Source organism: Dermacentor albipictus, chromosome 3, assembly GCF_038994185.2.
Source record: "Dermacentor albipictus isolate Rhodes 1998 colony chromosome 3, USDA_Dalb.pri_finalv2, whole genome shotgun sequence".
Lineage (NCBI taxonomy): Eukaryota > Metazoa > Arthropoda > Arachnida > Ixodida > Ixodidae > Dermacentor > Dermacentor albipictus.
The window spans coordinates 160,733,460-160,754,857 of record NC_091823.1 but is presented as its reverse complement, the minus strand read 5'-3'; the positions used below and the strand labels follow the sequence as shown (position 1 = coordinate 160,754,857).

The following is a 21,398-nucleotide window of genomic DNA, read 5'->3' as shown; positions in this document are numbered from 1 at the left end:
TTCCGAGACTGTGTTTGTATCAACGTTTTTATGTAACCGTTTTTCCGCTCACCTGGGTACTGGGTGGTCGAATGGGTAGGGTAGCTGGTTGCTGCTACGAGGGAACAGAGTTTTAAGCCAGGGATTGCACCAACTTGCGTTACTGAGTATGTGGCGGTGTGTATTCCTCTTCAACAAACTTCTTTCACACCGACATGAGCCACTGTACATGGAGGACTGGGTAGGCACCGTTGTTCGAAGAAACTCTAACGCCGACTTGGAGGACCGGGCATGGGCCACTCGGTCTGTGCTGGTGTTCAATGAACCACTTTGATGCGAACTTGAGTAACTAGCTATGAACCACTTGGAATGTGCCTCTCTACGGGGACGCAAAAGATCCCTTAAGTTTCTCCAGTAGCGTAGCAACAGGGGGCGCCGGGGGGCCGTGGGCCCCGGGTGCAACGGGCCAGTGGGCGGGGGGGGGGGTGTCATATACGTCTGAAGACACCCCTCTTTCCGCCGGCTACACCCGGGGTGGGGAGGAGGGGGGGGTGCCAGAAGACCTATGGGCCCCGGGTGCCAGACGACCTAGCTACGCCACTGAGTTTCTCCCATGCTGAACGGAACCAAACCAACGCTACGTGGGTTCCTCAAGGACAAAACCCACACTTAGGCGGGCCGTGCCACAAATCACCTGGGTATGTGCCGCTCTTCAATGGACCTCTGAATGAATTGAGTCACTGAGTATGTGCCACTACGTGTGTGGCAAGTGAGGGAACAATACTCGGCGTTGGCGCCCACCGCCGCGCCCAGCTTCTCCTCTCGAAGGCCATGCGCACACTTCTCGGCAATGCGGCTAGATGGCGCAGCGTGTCCGCAAAGAAGCGCGAGAGAGGATACCGGTTGCCCCATGACGCGCTTCTGAGCATTTGCACGCACGTGATTCGAGGCCGCTCCGCTAGATGGCGCCGAGTGTTACTAGGGAAGCGCGAAAAAGGAGTGCCGCTACGGTCCACGCAACATACATGACCCTTTTCGACAGTGGAAATACGTCGTTCCGGTATCCAGGTTCAATGCTAACCGCATCACCGTTCACAGTGTTCGTCAGATGGGTTCTAGTTTTTTTTTGCTAATTGCTCATTTAAAGCGCCGTTTTCCGTCGTTAAAGTACCCTTGCAAGACAGTGCGAGGCTTGTGGTGCACTCACTCTACGTCGAGTGCCCGTTGGAGCATAAGTGGTGAAAGATTCCAAAGTCATTTTCCACCATTCGAATGAAATTATAGATGCTGCATGTGTTCTCAGAAAATGAGCTCCTAATTCACAGTGTTTGAGGCAACGTTTTCTTCGTCGAGGATAAATGGCTGATACAGGATCTGCAGTTCAAGTTTTTGGACTAGTGTGGTACTCGAACCAGGACACATGACCAAGGCTACGGATTGCTTAGTGGGATTGCTCTAAAAAGATGCAAATTAAAAAGGCTCGGTGTTACAGGCCGTCCCCAGGATATCTGATCCACTTGGATTTATTGAACCACTTACAGTACAGCCTAACCTAAGTTTTCAAGAGCGACGATATCTTAATGTAGCCTGAGCTGCGGCATTCCCTGCGTTGAAACAAAATGCAAATGTGCTGATATTCCTGTACTTTGCACCTTGAGAGCAATTATGCTGCTATATTGCAGTCAGATGCACGCGACCAGCAGGTACGGATATTTTGTGATGTCAGATAAAGTGCATACGGAGCTTTTATCTACAAGAGAGTGAAAAGCAAACATGGAGTATATAAGGACCTTACGTTAGCCAAGTCAAAGGTTGCGCCACTTAAAACCATGACACTACCAAAGCCATTTAGGTGCTTTTCTCGGAGTAGGGCAGGGAAAATTCCTGAAAAAAATGAGCCGCGACATTTTTCTGCGGCTCGGACATTGCTTTTTGTAGAAATTGCACCACAGCTTTGTAATGAATAAAAGGTTCTTTTGAGCAACATTGTGTTAAGTGGTTCTGGTGAAACTGCCCAGCACAAGAAAACCAACTGAATTTCTCAGGGGTAAATTCCGGTTGCGGATTTTTAAAGGTAAACAAATTGTGGTGGCATGGACTTTCTTCGTTTCACAAGGAAGAAAGTATGAGGCGAAGACTTCGAAAGCACTGGCTTGAACGGAGTGTAGCTTCAGAGGCGCTATAAGACGTGCAATCTATGTATATAAGTGCTTTCAAAGTGGTACTTAGTCTTCAGAGATGCAGCAACCTTGTGCACGTTTAGCGCATCATCGCATGACCCCTTCGTTTAAAAGCAACTGTGTAATTACGGCCACAAGACCAAATTCGGCGCCTACAGCGGAAGAAATGTATGCTGCTCAGAAATACCACTTGATCGTTGTGCAGGAAGATACTTGTGGCAGAGAAATAATGAGAATGTGTGGGAATCGCTCATTGGAAAGCAATTCATGCACCAAGATGTTCAACCTATACGTAAACTAATCGCGAGATATTGCGCATTAGGAGACATCTTCAATTCGCTGCAGTGACGGAACAAGTCAAGCATCTGATGTTGCGGCCCCTAGAATTTCGCTCACAGAGCAGATTGTTTGAGACATTCATAAACGGAGACTTCACGGTGTCATCCAAGACACACTTGTAGAAATACAGGAAACATCTAAATTCCCAGAGGTATACAGGTTGTAAAGAATGTGATTGGACAGTGCAATACTCATGCGGAAACAAGAGCAATACCATCACCTGCATCTATGGTTCCACTACCTAGCGAGTGTGCCAGCCACTCCGAGCCTTTTAAGTGTGTTGGACTACATTTTAAATGACTTTTTAGGCTAACCACTATTGAACCACTTCGTAGTCAACCACTTCGAAGCCAACCACTTCAAAATCATGCCTGCCAATTTTCACATGCGCTCTGACGGGAGCCTTTCATTTAGTGTTCGTGTCACAGTTATCCTCACAGTATTTTTTGCTCGTTTCCCGAACTTACGGCTCCATTTAGTGATGATATTTAGATTTGATAGTGATGCTGTCAATGTAATTCCTTTTTTGTTCCTGTTCCTGCCTGGACTTTCTTTTCAGGCGTCTCTATCGCGTTTCCTTATAGACACGCAGCGCCTCCTGACGCCGCCGCCAAGTGTGCGCACAGCCAATGGCACGCGCACACGGACCCAAATTGGTGTCAAACAGGTTCACTGAAGACTGGCAGATACCCATTTACACGTAGCCACCCGGTCGAAAAGCACAACAGAAAATGTCAGTCTGTCTTATTTTCGGACGTCGTGCAGTCTCACGTCGCGTAGTTTGACGTCCTGTTGCGTGACGTCTGTAGTCTGACATCCTCTAGACTCTGACCATCCTTTAATCAAGGAGATGAGTCACAGTCCTTAAAGACGACATACACTAGTTTGTTTAGGAAAGGAATAAAATGAAATCATGGGCCCTATAACGTAAAACTATTCCACTATGTTGTTATTCCAATCTCCTGACGTCAAATTTGCGTAACCGCCAACGCAAGCATCGGGCAGTCACCCACAGGAGTTTCTGAGCAGACCAATCAAGCGCTCTCCTCCTTCATAGGAGTTCAGTTTTGTTTGCTCGAAAAACGAATAACATTGCCTACACTGAGCGGCCCGTCTTATCTAATTGGCTCACAAGAGGCGACGAGCACGCTCAAAGGGAGAGGGATTCGCTGGAGCCGAGCCAGTGCACTGAAAATCGATATCTGGATGAAGAGGGTGGTGCCGGCATTTGCCATTGGTGCGCTTTCCCTTACTTAGCTTGCGGTAGCTCGTCGACACTCGCGGCGGCATGCAACGGAAGCTTAAAAATGAAGCTAAAGCGGATCCTCAGCAAAGCAAAGTTGGCAGAACGAGGTCGTAAATGTGCCGAAAGTGTTCAAAAAAGTTACACGGCCACTCAAAAACATTTATTACACGCAAATAAACCCATGCTTTCTGGCAGGTGCAAGTAGCCAGCGCCTGAGCGATCGGCGGCAGCCATCTTTTATTCCTTTCGGAACGGGGCAGCCTGCGTCTATTCAGAAGGAAATTCCGTTTTGTTCGGCATATTAATGCATCTTTAACGCGTAAACATCACTCGGACATGGTGAGTTCTTGCGGTTTTATGACGTCCCGTGAGAGCCAGGTGATGTGGGTGCCGCCCGAATACTTTTCACCAATATCCGAGGGCTAATAGCGCAAAGGCGTCGAATCAGAAATAACTATGTTTCTTTTGTTTGGTCAAATCATGCATAATCAGTGTGTACGCTTTGTATCAGATGGGGAGCTATCGCGGTTTTCGTGACGTCGCGTGACAGACAGGTGAAGTGGGGGTGGTCCAAAAAACGTTTTTGATTGGTCAAAAAATTTTTTACCAATCGCAGAGGGCTGGTTGCAGAATTGGAATAGAAAAGTTTGGAATAGTTTTACGTCATAGCGCCCTATTTTTACCATCGATTCCACCTTTCGACCTAACGCTTCCGAATCCAGTATCTTAGCACTGCGTCAAGCGGATGTTTTTGTTTTAATGCACAGAAATAGGAGTGATGCTATGGCGTAACTATTCACGTTACGTTTAGATATACGCACACAAAGCAAACAGACACATGCACGCATCCTAAAGAAAAATGTTTAAAAATCTGGCGTGCCAAGAGAAGTGGCAAGATAAATCGACTCGGGAACCGGATCAAGATTTTCCACCACACTGTGTACTTGAGCAGTCTCTTCCAGAAAGCCAGATCTTGTCGAGCGAGCTAACTCCACATATCTGCTCATGATGAGACTTTTCAATAACGAATAGAGTCCTATAAACACGAAGAAATCACATGCTGTATTGCTGATTATAGTTTCGAAAGAAAAGAACCGGATATCGAAAGATGCACGAGAAACTTCTTGTCTGTTAGACGTCCCAAAAATAAAATGCGCCGCGACCAAGAATGAGAGTGTTGTATTACCTTGAGTTGGTTTCAAAGCCTACAATTTGCATTCCTGGGTAGATATGCTCCCCTTTTCTTAATTTTAAGCCATGTTTTAACTGGTAAGGAGGCAGTGTGCATCTTAAAGAAAAATGTTTTCGCTGCTAGCGTTATACACTTTTTACGGACATAGCAAAGAACATATTGACCACAAGAGACAAATACGCCATTTGATAGATAGGTTCAGGTAAAATGTTACGTACAGTTGCTATAATTAGCGATGTTGCATCAACGTGGCACTTTTGCGATTTCACCATGTTAACAGTAACACTCTCTGTCGAGGCTGCAGTTTACATTCGTACGTTGATAGCGAAGGCACGCTTTCACGCCGAAACATAAACTGGCGGCTTTCAAGAAGAGGGATATAGATGTATAGATGTTGAAGTGCTGGAATATCGATTTGGCTGTGAGACAGCAATTCGAGTTGAGAAATTCAGAGATAGACAACGGGGTCCGGCAATGCTGTGAGCGTCGCTGCTAATTTAGACAGCTTTATCTAGCGAATAACACTTTTTAGTACTCATGTAATTTGGGTGTTCAGTGCAAAATAGCTATATGAACATTCGCGGGTAAGTTCTCATTTAGATATTGAACCGATTTTTCGCGGTAGAGATATTTCTAAAGGATACTGACAATCGAGCCGGACAGATTTTGATGTAGCTTTGTGGAATAGCTCCATGCTTCTTGTCCGCTTGAGAAAAGCATACGCACTGCGTCTAGGAAATTACCTAATGTGTCAGCGCAACAGTCCGCGCAATTCCACTAGCCGTTGTGTCAGATCTAACAAAACTGATCGGCAGCTATGGCCGCAGATACGGTGATACCGATAAGAGGTCCATTATGAAGAGTCCGGTAGGGTGATTGTGTCGAGTCGTCAAGACGCAATTACGACAACTCATCACCATTCGCAATTTCGACGTGAATACTTGTGTCGGTGCTATCAATACTGCCGGATTCGGGAATTTTAATACCACGTGACGCAAGAGAAAAGAGTGTACAGCGCCGATGTGAAAGTGACATAAAATTTTCAAAGGGAAACGAGCGTCCCGGTGGGAAGCGCTTCTCTTGAGCCGTTCTCGATGCGGCAGAGAGTTCCTGTTGCGACTTCAAAACTGCTCGTCGTCGCAACAGAATATCTGTGTTGCGATGCCAAGTCGTAACGTCAGAAATGACTGTCGCAACTACAAAAACAGATGTCATACGCCAGGAATTTCTGTCAGTGTCTGTCGTACGACAGAAATTTCTGTACTTCGGGCCGAAATTTCTCTTGTCTTCATCAACCGAGCACTGGCAAATGCCAAGTAGCTACAGGGGCGCATAACCATTGGCACCTACTTAAGCTAGCGTCAAAGTGGTTCGTTAAAGGGCTGGACCCCCAGATCACAGTGGCTTATTAGTTATGACATTGCGCTGCTAAGCCTGAGGGCACTCGGTCGAATCCCAGCCATAGCGGCAGCATTTCGCTGGTGGCGAAATGTAAAACTTTCCGTGTGCTGTACATTGGGCGCACGTTAAAGTAGTTCTGGTGGACAATATTTACCCAGAGCCCCATGCTAAGGCGTGCTTCATAATTATGTGGAGGAGTTCGTACGTAAAACCTCACATTTTCTTTTCTTTTTAAGGGAACGATAAACCTAGTGACACATAACTGTGGAAACATACCCATATCAGCGGTCTTCATTTCTGACTTCACTACCTTCGGGATCCGCCCACAGTTTTAGAGCAATAAGTACACAGCTAAATATTCGGAAAAAAAACTGGTCTGTATTCTAATAGCGTTCTAACAAGTATGCATGCTATTCGCGTTTTGTTTGAATCCAGCCGAGGGGGGATGCGCTTTCTCTGAAAGCGTAAGGCAGGCGGTCGTACAGCAGCTCAGAAATAAGTGCATAGGGCAGGGAATATCGGCGCGAGAAAACGCCTTATAAATTGTGCGAATCAAAATGCCACTCTGTTCCGCCACTGTGTTTTTTTTTCAGTTTCTTTTCTTGGTGAGCCAATGGCGAGCCGAGCAACCGCGTAGTCATCGTGCTTTCTCCAAGTTTCTCATAGACAGTTTCATTTCACCATTTCGATAAATGCCGGGGAGAGACGGAAAGGGATCATATGTCTATTGAAACTGGGCCTATTCATCGTAGCGTCATCACAGCTTAAAACGCACTTGAAGACGTACCAGTGCTTTCAGTGCATCAGCGCTATAACACACATTTTAATTGCTGCGTATTCTTTTTGGTTAATTTTCACAATCGTGACTCACCATTTCGACTAAAATAACTACTTTATTCTCGTACGCGTTTGTTTTTATTGTTATATTTATACTCATCTGTTTACCATGGTGTTGTCACTGCGTGGCAGATGTATAAAGTATTTTGTTTTTACTTGGGCAGGCTTTTGTGAACACATACATACCGGGAAGACTTCCAACTACATCTTATTCACTCCGACTCGCCCACCCCCAACCTCCATGTAGTAGTTTTACCCCAGCCTATCAGGCTTCCAAATCAATAAATAAGAAATATTGTTCCTTATTAAATGCGTAGGCATCTCTATGGCTACCCAACGAGGAAATTCGTCCGCGCGTTGGTCCGTTCGTCACGTAAGACAATTGCTTTCAATACAGGACCCACAGCAGCAAGCGAATTGAACTTCATGCTGCCTCTCGCTTCAACGTGAACTAAGCGGCGAGAACGCAGCGCACACGAAGCTATCAGTAGTTGGCGCACTCTGTCCCCATCGCAGATCGGTTGGAAGACAGGACCCGCGCGGCCGTGTCATACGCAGCCGCCGCCAGAGTACGTTTGACTACGGTTCATAATGGTTCCACGCTGATGGATAAGGTGCTAATAGGCGATAATGGCTTACAATGATCACGATGGTTATTTAATGGCATCCCCTTTGCGACGAGGCGGTGACATATAGTCACCTAGCCTGATTGATGTTATGAGGTATGGTATGCATGTGTTTTACCTAGCACTTTTGTACAGCTTTCTTTATTTTTTTTTCCTTAAATATCTATCTTGTACAGCTATACCTATGTCTGCAAGAGGTCTGGTCATATCAACGTCTTCTCTGCTCTTTTATTTTTTGCCGCCAATACTCTAAGCGTACCTTGCTTACCTCGACTGTAGGCCAGTTGACGATTCCGTCCACTTTAAATCCAGGAGCTTTTGGAAGGTGTAGGTTACCTACGGTGCCCACCGGGTAAATCCCCTCGCATTACATTAGCACGTGCTGAGTTCTATCCTGATTTTTGCTGCAGCATACACATGCCTCATCTAGTTCCAAGTATTTGCTCCAGTATGTTTTTTTTTTCCTTAGGCAACCGGCTCGAGCGTCAAATAGCAGGGCACTGCTCTTCGTGTTATCCTACATGTTTTCCCTTCTAATTTTTCTTCTCATTATTTTAAATCTCCATGGTCCTTTTGGGTCCATGGCCCTTTTTGATGACGTCGGAATGTCAAGCGCACCTGGCGCCGCCACGTGCAGTAGTTCGCTTGCGTCATGAATTCACCTTGCGGCGCCGTTCGCATGAGTTCGCGTCGCCACAGCGCTGTCGTTTATACTGGTCGAAACAAGTTTCATAACAATGTTGAGATGAGGAAGTGGCGCAGTGCTTACGCCTACTTAGGCAACGCCCAAAGGAATTTCTGCTGTAATTTTGATTGTGGTTCCTGAAATTGCAATAATGTAACATTGTCAGCTAGAAAGGAACCTAGGGATCGTGGCTTCAAAGCTTGTGTAAACACCTAATGTGTAACCACATTTGCTTTCTCTATCCAGTGTAATTCACAACCCGGATAAACCGCAGGAACGGTTTAACTTTCGCATTAGTGCAGACGGCGAATACTTTCTTTACCCTGGTCATCTTCATGTGTCAAAATTTTCCCTTTCTGCCAAAGAATCCAGAGATTCTCAGTTACATTGTCACGGCGAAAGGCTAGCAAGAGAGCAAAAGAAAACGAATTGAGGGACACTAGCAGCGACCACGCTTCCTTTCAAGGAAGAAAAAATTGCCGCGTCGGCTCTTGTTGTCTCTGGTTTTTGTTTCTCGCGTCCTGGTCCTGCGTGTTGCTTTTTTGGCGTCGTGACAGTGGTGTAAGCGCTGGGTATAAACACCTGATGCTCGGAACTACTCTGCGGAACAGCACTTCTATAGTCTGAACTCACAACCATTTCCGGCCGAGGTTACTCGTGTCCACCGCTACAGTCGCCGACAGCGGGGTCTTAACCCCAAGGTCATTCCCTTGGAGCTCCCCTTGACAAGGAGTCCTCCGTCTGAAGAAATGGCGACGGCAGGCACTCCACAGGTAACTGTTGAGCACCCCCATATTCCTGAGACCTTCCAAGGTGATCTTTTTGAGGACGCTGAGGATTGGCTCAAACGATGTGAGAGTTGCCAAGGTGAATTGTAGGACCTCGAAACAGAAATTCTCTCACGCGTACTTCGTCCTAGCGGACAGCGCTCGTACATTGTGCGGCAAACAGGAAGGCACGCTGTCTTGCTGGGAGGAATTTCGGCAGCAACTTTTGGATACCTTCGTCAACAACGATCATTGCGATTCTGCTCAGCAACTCATCGAATCCTGTATAAAAAAACGAATGAGAGCGTTGCCCTGTTTGTGGAGGACATGATCCACCTCTTTCGCCGAGGTGACCCAGCGATTCCTGAAACAAGGAAAATCCGACACTTGACGCGAGGCGTCAACGAGCCGGTCTTCTTCCCAACCTGCTCACAACTGTCGTGGAGTTCATTAACGAGGCTACTACAATCGAGAGAGCAGTTCAACAACGGTGCCGACCGACCAACCAACCGAGCAACGCCTCGGTCAGCGCCTGTGCATTGAATGCCGGCAGTGAGGGTTCCCGGCATGAGCTCATCCGCGAAGTCGTTCGGGAGGAGCTTCGCAACCTTGTGGTGACTCCGCGAAAACCTGTGGTGGCTTGTGTTACCGAAGTCGCAGGAAGACAGGCAATCGTTTTCTTAATTGGCCCGAATCGCTTCCAGACCAGTGGTCTATAACCTACGCGTCGGCCGTCCGTCATTCAACCTCAGCGCCGCACAGCTCGCGGCCCCTGCCTAGTCCTTACAAATCCTTACCACCCGCCGCCATCGCCGACACGCAGCTTAATGTGCCCGTGGAGACGCCGTCCTACTACCCTACGCCGACTACTCCAACTTGGTCGCAAAGGCCGCCCATCAGTCGAACACCTGTTCGCAAGACGAAGTTGCGGCGCTCCGAGGACCGACGTCCACTTTGCTTCTATTGCGCGGAAGCCGGCCATATTTACGGTTTTCGCCTATCTCGTGACTATGTGTACCAGACCTTTGCATCCACTTTCCCTCGCGCTGGTTGGGACGACCCACGCAACACCAGCGTATCCACGCCAGCCATTCGTTCCACCACATGGTCAACCCTGTTCTTCGTCACCTGCATCGAGCACTTCACCATACCGTCGCAGTTGCGCCGATGTAGTACGGGGCAGGCCTCCTAGTCCACGTCGGGCAAAGTAAAAGCACCGACCTCTGGGGGGAAGGCTGCCGCCAGCCGAGATGCTACAACGCCCCCCACGCCATCAGTACGACCGGAAGATACGACGTCGCCGACTCCTATGGAAATTGTTAGCGCCGACCTCACCGTTTGCATAGACGGACGCCCAGTGACAGCGCTAGTCGATACTAGCACAGACTTCTTTATAAGCTGAAAACTCGCTTGCCTTAATAAGGTCATGACTTCATGGATTGGTCCCCAAAGGAGAACGGCAGGACGCCAGTTGATGACGCCCACAGGCAAATTTACCGCTAGAATTATTATCGGTGCTTCGGCCTTCGTTGCTACATTTCTCGTTTTGCCACAGTGCTGCAAAAACCTGATCTTGGGCATAGATTCTTCCCATGAATACGGCGCCGTTATAAACATTCCGGACAGGTCCGTTACGTTTAGCACTGGCCCAGGTTCAGTTGTGCTCTGCACAGAGCAGCGACGTAGACCTTTACACGTTGCCGATGATGACGTGACCATCCTACCACGCTCATGATACCCTATGTCGGTGACATGCGACATACCGAGCAACTCCGACGCTGTCGCCGAACATATTCAGGCGCGGCTGTTCAGCCGTAGCATAGTCATTGGAAGAGGCATCGTCAACATAAACTCTGGAAACACAGAAGTTCTCGTAACGAACTTTAGCTATGAGCGCCGGCATCTTACAAGAGGTATGGCAGTCACGTACATCGAAGAGTTCACTCAGGTCACAGACTGCTTCACTGTAGTGCAAGGTGGTTCCACAAGCCTGCCTCCCATGCCTCGAGATTTATCCATCGATGTTGGCCTAAGCTTGCTGCCTGCGCAGAAACAAAGCCGCGTGGAGCTTGTACATCACTTTCAGGACTGGTTCTCGTCGACGTCAAGAGTTGGTCAAGCGCCGTTGACCAAAGATCGAATTATCACTGATGATACAGTCCGGCCTATGCGGCAGATCTCATATCGGGTGGCCCAACGGGAACGCGAAGTCATAGGAAGTCAGTAAAAAGAATGCTTCAAGACGACGTAATTCAGCCGTCAGAAAGTCGTTGGGCGTCGCCAGTGGTGTTAGTAAAAAAAAAAAAGGTTGGCAGCTTACGCTTCTGCGTTCTTACTGCAAGCTCGATCAGATCACCAAGAAAGACGTTTACCCGTTATCTTGTATAGACGATTCCCTCAATAGACTGCAACAGGCACGTTTTTTTCGCTTATGGATGTAAGGAGCAAGTACTGGCCAGTAGAAGCTGACAAGAGAGACCGAGAAAAAGTGCATTTGTGACATCTGACAGCATCTATAAATTTAAGGTACATTATTTCGGCTTGTGCTTCACGCCGGCAGCATTACAGCGGCTAGTGAATGCAGTACTCTCAGGCCTCAAGTGGCAAACGTGTTTAGTATACATGGAGGACGTGGTTGTACTTATTGCAATTTTTGACGAGCACCTGTGGCGACTACATACAATTTTTCAAGCCATCTGATCTACCGGTCTCACGCTGAATTCGGAAAGATGACACTATGGCTTCTTATCCTCGGTCATGTGGTCAGCAGTGAAGGTGTGCGGCCTGAGACCGACAAAATAGCGGCCGTTGCAAATTTTCCAGAGCCATCTGACAAAGATAAGTTTTACAGGACTGTGCGCCTATTACCGACGCTTCATTCGGAGCTTTTCACGCATTGCGTCACCGTTGACACGTTTCACCAGGGAAGACGTCGCATTCGTATGCGATGAAGAAGAGCAACAAGCGTTCAATGACATGTGGCAACGCCTCCAAAAGCCCCCAGTCCTCGGACTGTTTGACGAACACGCCCCGACAGCGGTTCCCACTGACGCCAGCAATATCCGCTTAGGAGCAGTACTCATGCAGTGGCAAGAGTGCGCTAAACGAGTAATAGCTTATGCATGTAGAACCCATTCCTGTACGGAAGCGAACTATTGCACCACGGAGAAACAGTGCATCGTGGGGTGGGGGCCTTTATGTAATTTGGGCCGTATTTGTACGGCCTCTCCGTTACATTGAACACCGCTCCCTTTGTTGGCTCATGAACTTAAAATATCCATCAGGGCGACTGGTGCGCTGGAGCCTTAAGCTTCAAGAATTCGACATGGCTATTGTCTATAAATCGGGAAAGTGGCATACGGATGCTCATTGCCTTCCTCGCACCCCTTTGGAATCTGCCAATGCAGAAAATGACGTAAAGGCAGCCTTTGTCAGAGTTGTCAACACAGCTACAATTGCACAACAGCAACGCTTCGACCAGGAACTGCAACACTTTGTTAGTTTCTTGGAGGGTTGTACTCTCGTTGTCCCAAGGCTTTTTGCAAGAGGACTACCATCATTTTGCTTGTGTACTGAGGTCCTGTATCAGGCGAACTTCTCTCCGTACGATAATACCTACTTACTCGTCGTCCCAACACCTCTCAGGAGTGAAGTAATACAAGCATGCCATCATGAAGCAACTTCCAATCATTTGGGCTACACACGAACGCTGTGTAGGGTGAGGCAAAAATACTATTGGCCAAAACTTGCAGTGACCGTTCAACAATACGTCCGCACATGCCTGGAATGCCAGCGGCGAAAAGTGCCAGCAGACAAACCTGCAGGCTTCCTCCATCCTGTTGAAGTGCCCGAAACTCCATTTGCTCAAGTCAGAAGGGATCTTCTAGGCCCATTCCCAACTTCCGATGCGGGTCACAGATGGATTATCCTAGCCATAGACTACCTCACTCGCTACGCCGAAACGAATGCTCTGGAACGTAGCACGACATTTCAAGCCGTCCGATTTTTTCAGAGACTGTTGTACTCAGGCATGGCGCTCCAACAGTGGTATTAACTGACAGGGGAAGTGCATTTACAGCCGAGCTATTGGACGCAGTATTAAGACTTAGTGGAACAGCTCACCACCGAAGAAAGGCGTACCAACCGCCAACAAATGGACTGACAGAAGGCCTGAATAAGACGCTCGCGGATATGTTCTCCATGTACGTGGATGCGGAGCACAAGAGCTGGGACATCATCCTCGCATACAACAATGCTCAGCAACAGACAACACGAATGACACCGTTCCGTCTCCTACACGGTCGTGAAGTCACAGCTACGCTAGATGCGATGCGGTCACATGAAGGCGATCGCATCGAAACGGATGCTGAAAACTTCACTCAGCGTGCTGAAGAAGCGCGAGAGCTTGCTCGCATGCGTATTCATAGGCAGCAGGACTACAACTCGAAACGCTAAAATCTTCCTCATCGAACAGTCTCCTACGAGCCCGGACAGAGTTTATGTTTACAGTCCCATTTGCCGTCGTGGCTTTTCGGAAAATTTGTTAAGGCGCTGCCTCGGGCTGTATAAATTTCTTCGGCGGCTCACTGATGACAACTATGAGGTTGCTCCCAGCGGTCCGCATTGCTCAAGGCAACGAAGAATCTACCGGATGTTGTGCACGTGGTCCGAATGAAGCCCTATTTGTCCGAGGTAATTCACCGCATTTCGAGTGTATCCCGGTCTTGTAGCCCTGACGATAAAGCATCGGGACGATGCTTTGTAAGAAGAGAGGCTAATGTAACGACTAAAGGCTCGCAAGAGAACATGAATTGAAGGACACGAGCAGCGAGCACGCTCCTTTTGAAAGAAGACGAAGTTGGCGCGTGGGCTCTTGTGGTCGGTGCCGAATACAAAGCTGGTTTTTGTTTCTTGCATCCTGACCCTTCGTCCTGTCTTTTTTTTTAGACGTCGTGACAGTCTACTGAACAGCGTTCGTATGCTAGGTAAATTAGCATACTACGCAAAAATTGCGCGAAAGATGGGTACATTCTCTACTTTCATAGCACCTATGCTTTAAGTGGTTAACGTGGATGCAGAGACAGATGCTCTTTAAATAAGGCAATGCAAAACAAACTATTGAAGTGAAGAACTATTTTTCTTATAATCCTTTCAAGATAGTACAAAAAATTTTGATGACATATTCGAAAATATAAAAAATTCCTAAGCCAACTGCATATACCGAGGTGCATTATGCTACACGTAAATACCTCATTGATGTGAGCCTCTGTAGTTTCGCGCTACCTCGCACGCACCCCCCCACCCCTCGCCGAGTCGTCTTTATCAAATGACTTCCTCAGTTTTAAGTCTAGTGTGTAAAATATCTGATATTCCCCCTCAGTAGTTCCATGCAACACTATATATTGTGTTAAGGCAACTATCGTCCTTCCTTGTGTTCTCTCCGCGTTGACCTGTTCTGTGCGCTCTTTCACACAGACACTATGATGATTATGGTCAGTCGCCAACTTTTCATTCTACTGAACAATGTGAAGTTGCAGGGCTCCTTAGCTCAAAGAAAGGGCGAGTACCTTTCAAATTGTGTTCATCCATGCCGCGTCGTCTGCGTTTTAGCGTCTGGTTACGTTCTTGTCGATGCATGGTTCCCGTTTGGCGGGTTTGCGCGGTACAAGTCGCGGCATAAGAATTAGGCTGCGGTGATATTAACGCGACAGTTGGCCTTCCCTTCGCATATGCGTTTTCACTCCGCTTATATTCTGCCTCCAAACCCAGTAGCAAGGGTAAAGGTCCCGCATCGTCTTCTCGCCTTCAATTCGGCGTTTGCTCGCCATTGTCATGTACAATACCATAGTGGAGTAGTAATCATTGATGGAGTGTACAATTAGGCTTTTGTGGCGTTTGTGAACACATCCCCAGTGCTAATGCTGAGGCGTCATTTGATAACTGGGAATCAAGCCACAATTATGCCTTAGTGGCGCCTATATAGTCATAGCAGCGTGAAAAGAAACAGGTCACTTTAACAGTAAAGACAAAACATACCTAATGATTCACCCTCAGTCTCAGATGCGATTAGAGCCGAATAAGGAACTGAAAATATGGCACCAGTGGGAGCTTTGTAAGGAACAACTTAAAATAAAAGCAATAGAGCGGTCTTGTTCCATGGCGTACGAGGAGAAACTAAATGAACTTAATCTAAGGTCTATGCTTGCAAAACTGCTCGAGAAAGAACGCGAAGCGCCTGGTAAATGGATTGATGGCATTAGGAAAACGAAACAAAAAGTTGAAGTGATAGAAGAGAAGCGTTATCGCGGTGCGCTAGTCCGGGCGAGAGCGGAACATGTAGCTGCTGGGGAGACGCCGTCTAAACGAGCACTCGGAATTGAAAAAGCCCACGCTCCTCGAAATCACATAGACAATATAGAATGGGGAGGTGTCTATTCGGATCATAACGAACACATTAGGCGTGCATTTTTCAGTACTATGAGGCGTAATTCGCTTTACATGTTGCCGACATGAACACGTTTAAGGATAAGTTTCTTGGGGCACTGCAGCGACTCAACGATGAGATGAAGGATAGGTTAGAGCTGCCTATAATTGAATCATAGGTAGAAACGGCAATAGACAATTTAAGCCCAGGTAAATCGTCAGGACGAATTGGGTTAAGCGCGGCGTTTTATAAAGCTTTTAAGCGCGCAATCGCGCCAGTATTGACGGTCGTGTTTAATGAAGCTTGTGAAATTAACGAATTGCCTCCGTCTTATGCAAGATCACACACTGTCTTAATCCCCAAAACTGATGAAGCAAAGAAGTTACGACAAGTAACAGCGTACCGGCCAATTGCACACACAAATGTGGATTACAAAATTTATATGAAAGTTTTAGCGCGAAGATTACAATCAATAATCCAGGAAATCATTGGACCGCATCAAACGTGCGGGATCAAGGGACGATCTATTACGATTAATATCTGCGCAGCAAGATGTGTGCTGAAGTGATGCGATATTACAAATAGCCGCATGGCCATCTTGCAACTATAGACCTTGAAAAAGCTTTCGACTGTGTCGCGCATAAAATTTCGCCTTGCATTCTCGACCATGTTAATGTTGGTTCTGTTATTTGCGAGGAAGTCGCCCTGGAGTATCGGAACTGCACGACGAGATTGATCGTTAACCAGAGTCTAGGGGCCCCCATTAGCGTGCAGCGGTCGGTACGCCAGGGTTGTCCTTTTAGCCCTCTTTTGTTTTGCATCTACATAAAGGTGATGTGCTTAAACATCGGGAAAAAACAGACGATTCCCGGCTTTCGGTTGGAAGCAGCGGAAGTCAAGATGTTGGCATATGCGGATGATGTGGCGGTTTTTCAACCAGTAGGGAAGGTGTATCTGAGGATATTAAATGTTTAGAGAACTTCTGCCAAGTCACAGGCAGCAGAATGAACTTAGCCAAATCACTAGGGCTCTGGCACGGAGAATGGCAATCGACGCCCGACCGCATTGCAAACGTGTCCTGGGTTACGACTCCAACGAAGTACTTGGGAGTACCTCTAGAATGCTATCGTGATAGCGCGACATATTGGACAGCGCCGATGCATGATACACGTGGAAAGGCGGAAAGGAACAAAATGATCGATTTTTGCTAGAGCCACCGTCTGCAATCTGTTCTTTATTAGTAGGTTGTGGTATGTAATGCAGGTGTTACATTGTGCAAGGCTCAATGTAGAGAAGCTGCATCGAATTTTCGCCATTTTCATGTGGGCTGCGCAATGGGAAAGGTGCAGCCGAACGAATTTGTTCAGTGGAGTCAAGAATGGTGGATTGGGCCTGGGGCACCTTTTCCACCGCAGTTTGTTAACAGGTTTCTTTTCCTTCGCGACGTCAGCGATCCTTTTTTGCGCACCGCATGCCAAGTAAGGCTCGGGCGCGCGTTGCCAGACTTTGTTCTTTCAACCGAAACACTCACGGGAGGCATTTTGGATATTTTGGAGAAGTTGTCGCATGTGCACGATTCCTTGCACCGAGGTTTTCAAATGATTATTTATCTACTGTCAGAAAGAAAAAAATGTAGAATGATTTCTGTGACGTTGTTCTGCCGGAGCCCACGTACAGAGCCTTGTACAGTGGAGGCCCTGGTAGGGACGTGTTAAAAAGAGTAAAGAAAATGCAAGTGGCGCAAGGGGTTAAAACCTTTTTTTTTTTAATTACACACTGGAACGTTGCCAGTAAAAATATTTTTAAAGGAAAAGGGCTAATTTCTTCCACGGGGATCTCACTGCCTTATCTGCAAAGAACCAGAAACGATAGAACACGTTTTTCTTCATTGTTGGGGAGGGGTATTATTTTGGGTCATACTACAAAGAACGTTAAAGAAACAATTTCCCCTCGACCCTCATGGAATACGGTATCTACCCATTACTAACGAGGATGGTTTTCCATTTGATTTAATAATGTTAATTAGCCTACACAGTATTTGGCGCTCTCGAATGGCAGGATACTACTGCGATCCCGACGCACGACATACGCAAATTTATTTCAGTGAAACTGTGCATCGGTTTGTTGAGATTTTGATGGCTATAAATGAATTTTAATGTGACGAAGCCAGCCCCCTACAAGGCTGATTATGTCAATACGACGTGGTCTTTGTATCCTGTGTATTTTGTTTTGTGTATTGCTATTGCTGTTCTTTCTTTGTCAGTCAGGCAATAAAGAAAAAAAAGACGGGTTTTATCATTTATTTTTTTGATATCAGGGTGGACAGCCGCTAACAAGTGTGAATTCAGATCGAAGCGGGCCGTGTGGGCTTTATAGACGCTATCTTGCTGGTTCGTAATCTGTGTTAGGGCAGCTATTACGCTTACCGGTGGTGATCGCCATAATAATTAGCGATACACTACAGCCATGCACAAATGGCATAACATGTCACGTATCACTGTAACGTATCCTGTGCTAATACATATAAGACTCTCTAATGCCGCCAACAATCATGCAATTGCTACCTGAAGTATATTCCGCAGAGCAAGAATATTGGCTATAGAAAGAGCTTGCGCCTTCGGCGATACTGCACGTTACTTGGGAGATAGCATAGTCAGTGCTCCTGTAATGAGCATATTTGCTGGAAAGTCTTATTTAACCCTGCTAAAATATGCCTTTGCGCCAAACGCGTTTCAGATAAACCGCCCCTGATGTGCACCTTAACAGCTCCTAACCAATACAACGGTCCCTTTTACCGCTTCCCGAACTCCCAGACCGTACCAAACAACACCATTTGTGACTACATCATACTAAATATTAAACAGTCACCGGACGGCAGCTATAATGGTAAGCGTTTTTACTTGGCATTTGGTTCTCTTTTTTTCAATGCGCCAAAAAAACAAATACGGGCTGGGCGCTTTGTGCAATCTCAAAGTAATTATGGCTACTCCTTCACACGTGATCATAGCCATACCAGTCGACTGCTTTACTCAAACTGTCAATATCAAAACGGATGCGGAATTACAAATATGGCTTACGTACCTAAAGTGCAAAGCCTAAGCCTTGAACGCTTGATGTTTAACGCATCTGCACCTCTTACAAAGACGCGATCAAATGCACCTGCTAATGGAGACGCTGATAAATGTCCTTGGGATTACACTGAACGTCACGAGCACAAATTCTACCGTATAGAGTAGAGCTACTACGGATCCAAACACTTCCACGCTGACAAGGAAGTTATTCTTCATGCTTTCCGTGTATACCGTGTGTGAAAGAACACTAGGTCGACTTAATCAGACACTCAAACCAAGCGCCGAGAAACAGGCAAAGGAGCTAGGTCCATAACTACGTTTGCACGACTGACAATGCGATAGCATTATGAGGATAGGCAAACGCGTTGCTCTGTCTCTAGGACGGTCGCACATTACAAACCGTATGGCTCAAGGACACATCGTATTGTGCACGGGAGTTAGGGTCTGGACATCGTGGGACCACCTTTGATTTGGAAGTCTCTACATATGATAAGCTTGTATTTCATCTTTTGAGGGGACCGCCCAGTTCATTCGGTTGGACGGGCGGTGACAGATAAAACAGCAGGCGACCAACCGACACAATGTCATAGACAATGAACTACTGACGCTGAGGCTGGTGAAACCCACGTCCTTTACGCGTGAAAGTTCCACATGCTTCCTCTTCGCGGTGCATGTTGCAAGCGCGGCTCATAAGCGATAAAACTGCCTTAACAGACACCTGGACGAGTCGGCATACTTTCACTTTAAGAAACATAGTGCAACAACAACAAGAACACACACACACACTGCCAAGAACCACAGAAGCAACAGCACAGCCCACGCGTCGTTCTTTCTGTCACTCCTGTCCATGCCTTTTTTTTGGTGGTGCTTTGCTGTAGATGAGGATGGCGCATGAGAATGTAAGATGATGTTAGGCAGCATTTGGGCTGAATAATGACAGAAAAGCGGACAAGTTGGTGCGGATATATGCAGCACGACGTTTATACGATTCATGTCATTGTGCAGAATGACGTAACACTGACATGTCCAGTCTATCTTCTTTGGCTGGCTTCTGTTCTCCGTGCTACGTCAACCACTCCACTCATAAATACGAACCGTTGCTTAGAGGGAAGCTGAAGAGTCTGTCGAATTCAATAAGACGCTCACATACGGATGCGGGAACCTTATGAACCATGCGGGTAAAACTTTTGGGGGATTTTTCACTTAGGAGCCATGCAATCGTCAGGTAAAACTGCGCTGTACCTCCGCCCCCCGTCGAGAGCCGCGCGCTGCTGCTGACGCTGACGATGCAAGTGGAGACCGGAAACCGCGGCGTAGTGACGTCAGCACTGGTGTTCCGTTCCTTCGCAGTCTCCGCGACCGTGCCTGACCGCGCTTATTTCTGCGTGCCTGCCGCCCTAATCTGCTTCGCTCGACCCTACATTCCCTTGTTTGTGTGCATATACGAGTGGTAGTTGACGTGCGCAGCATCAATTGAACTTGTAGGTCGATCATGCCGACGTTCTGTGCAGCCTATGCTTGCACGAACACTAGCGGCTGCGACGATGTTCCCATGTTCCATTAGTTTCTGCAAGACAAGAAGCTTTCAGCTAAGTGGGAGGCCGCTGTGAAGCAAAACAACTTCAAGCGCTCAAGAACAACAGTGTTGTTGTCTAACCACCTCCGTGACGATTACTACTGGAGTTTATCAATAATGCGTGCTTTGGATTCTCCTTCGTGTTAGCACGCTGAACGGAAGGTGCATGTCTGTTTCTCACCCTTGACGCAGGTTTCATCGCCAAGCACAGCGAATTTTTTATTCACACGTGTGTTGTGAAACAGCCTGCATGCAGCTACCATAACGGAACGGAATCGACAAATTGAAAATTTCATCGTCAGCCGGAACGGAAGAAATTAACACTAAGTTTCTCAAAAACACTAAGGACATTTAATCTAAGTCTTTATGCTTATTATTTTCTCAGTCACTCGCCACAGGTATCATCCCAAAAGACTGGAAGATGGGGAAGGTCGTTCCTGTTTTCAAATCAGGTAACAGAGACTCTCCGCTCAACTATCGCCCCATTTCCCTAAGTAGCATCCCTTGTAAACTAATGGAACACGTTATCTACTCCCAGATAATGCAGCATCTAGACTACAAATTTTTTCACTCCATCCCAACATGGATTTAGAAACGGCTTATCATGTGAGACACAGCTTGCCATCTTTCTTCACGAACTTCATTCCAACCTTGATGCTAACTTACAAACTGACGCCATCTTTTTAGACTTTGCCAAAGCATTCGATAAGGTACCTCATCAACGTCTTTTCTTAAAACTTTCCAGACTAAACTTGCATCGAGAAATTATTGCATGGTTAAAAGTATTCCTCACACATCGTTCACAATCCGTTACTATTAACAACTACTCCTCTAACCGTCTACCAGTAACATCGGGCATTCCTCGGGGAACTGTCCTTTGCCCCCTCCTATTCTTAATTTATATTAATGATCTACCACAAAATTTATCATGTCATGTCCGTTTGTTCGCCGACAATTGCGTTATTTATGCCCCAATTACTAATACCGCTGATCAAGAATCCCTTCTGGACAATCTTAACCGCATTCAATCATGGTGCAATCACTGGTTGATGACGCTTAATCCCAATAAGTGCAA

General features: G+C 46.9%; 1 protein-coding gene across 5 annotated transcripts in view; it reads left to right on the top strand.

The window, feature by feature from the left end:
- The window catches only part of LOC135905187 (uncharacterized), a 260,327-nt gene that overhangs the window by 34,881 nt on the left and 204,048 nt on the right, over positions 1 to 21,398 (top strand). For all 5 annotated transcript variants that reach the window (XR_011512957.1, XM_070536239.1, XM_070536240.1 and 2 more), the window contains one exon: positions 18,413 to 18,562. Coding sequence is in view for 4 of the 5 variants with exons in the window: in XM_070536239.1 (XP_070392340.1) it covers positions 18,427 to 18,562 (136 nt within the window). In the remaining variant the exon portion in view is untranslated. The remainder of the gene's footprint in view (positions 1 to 18,412; positions 18,563 to 21,398) is intronic.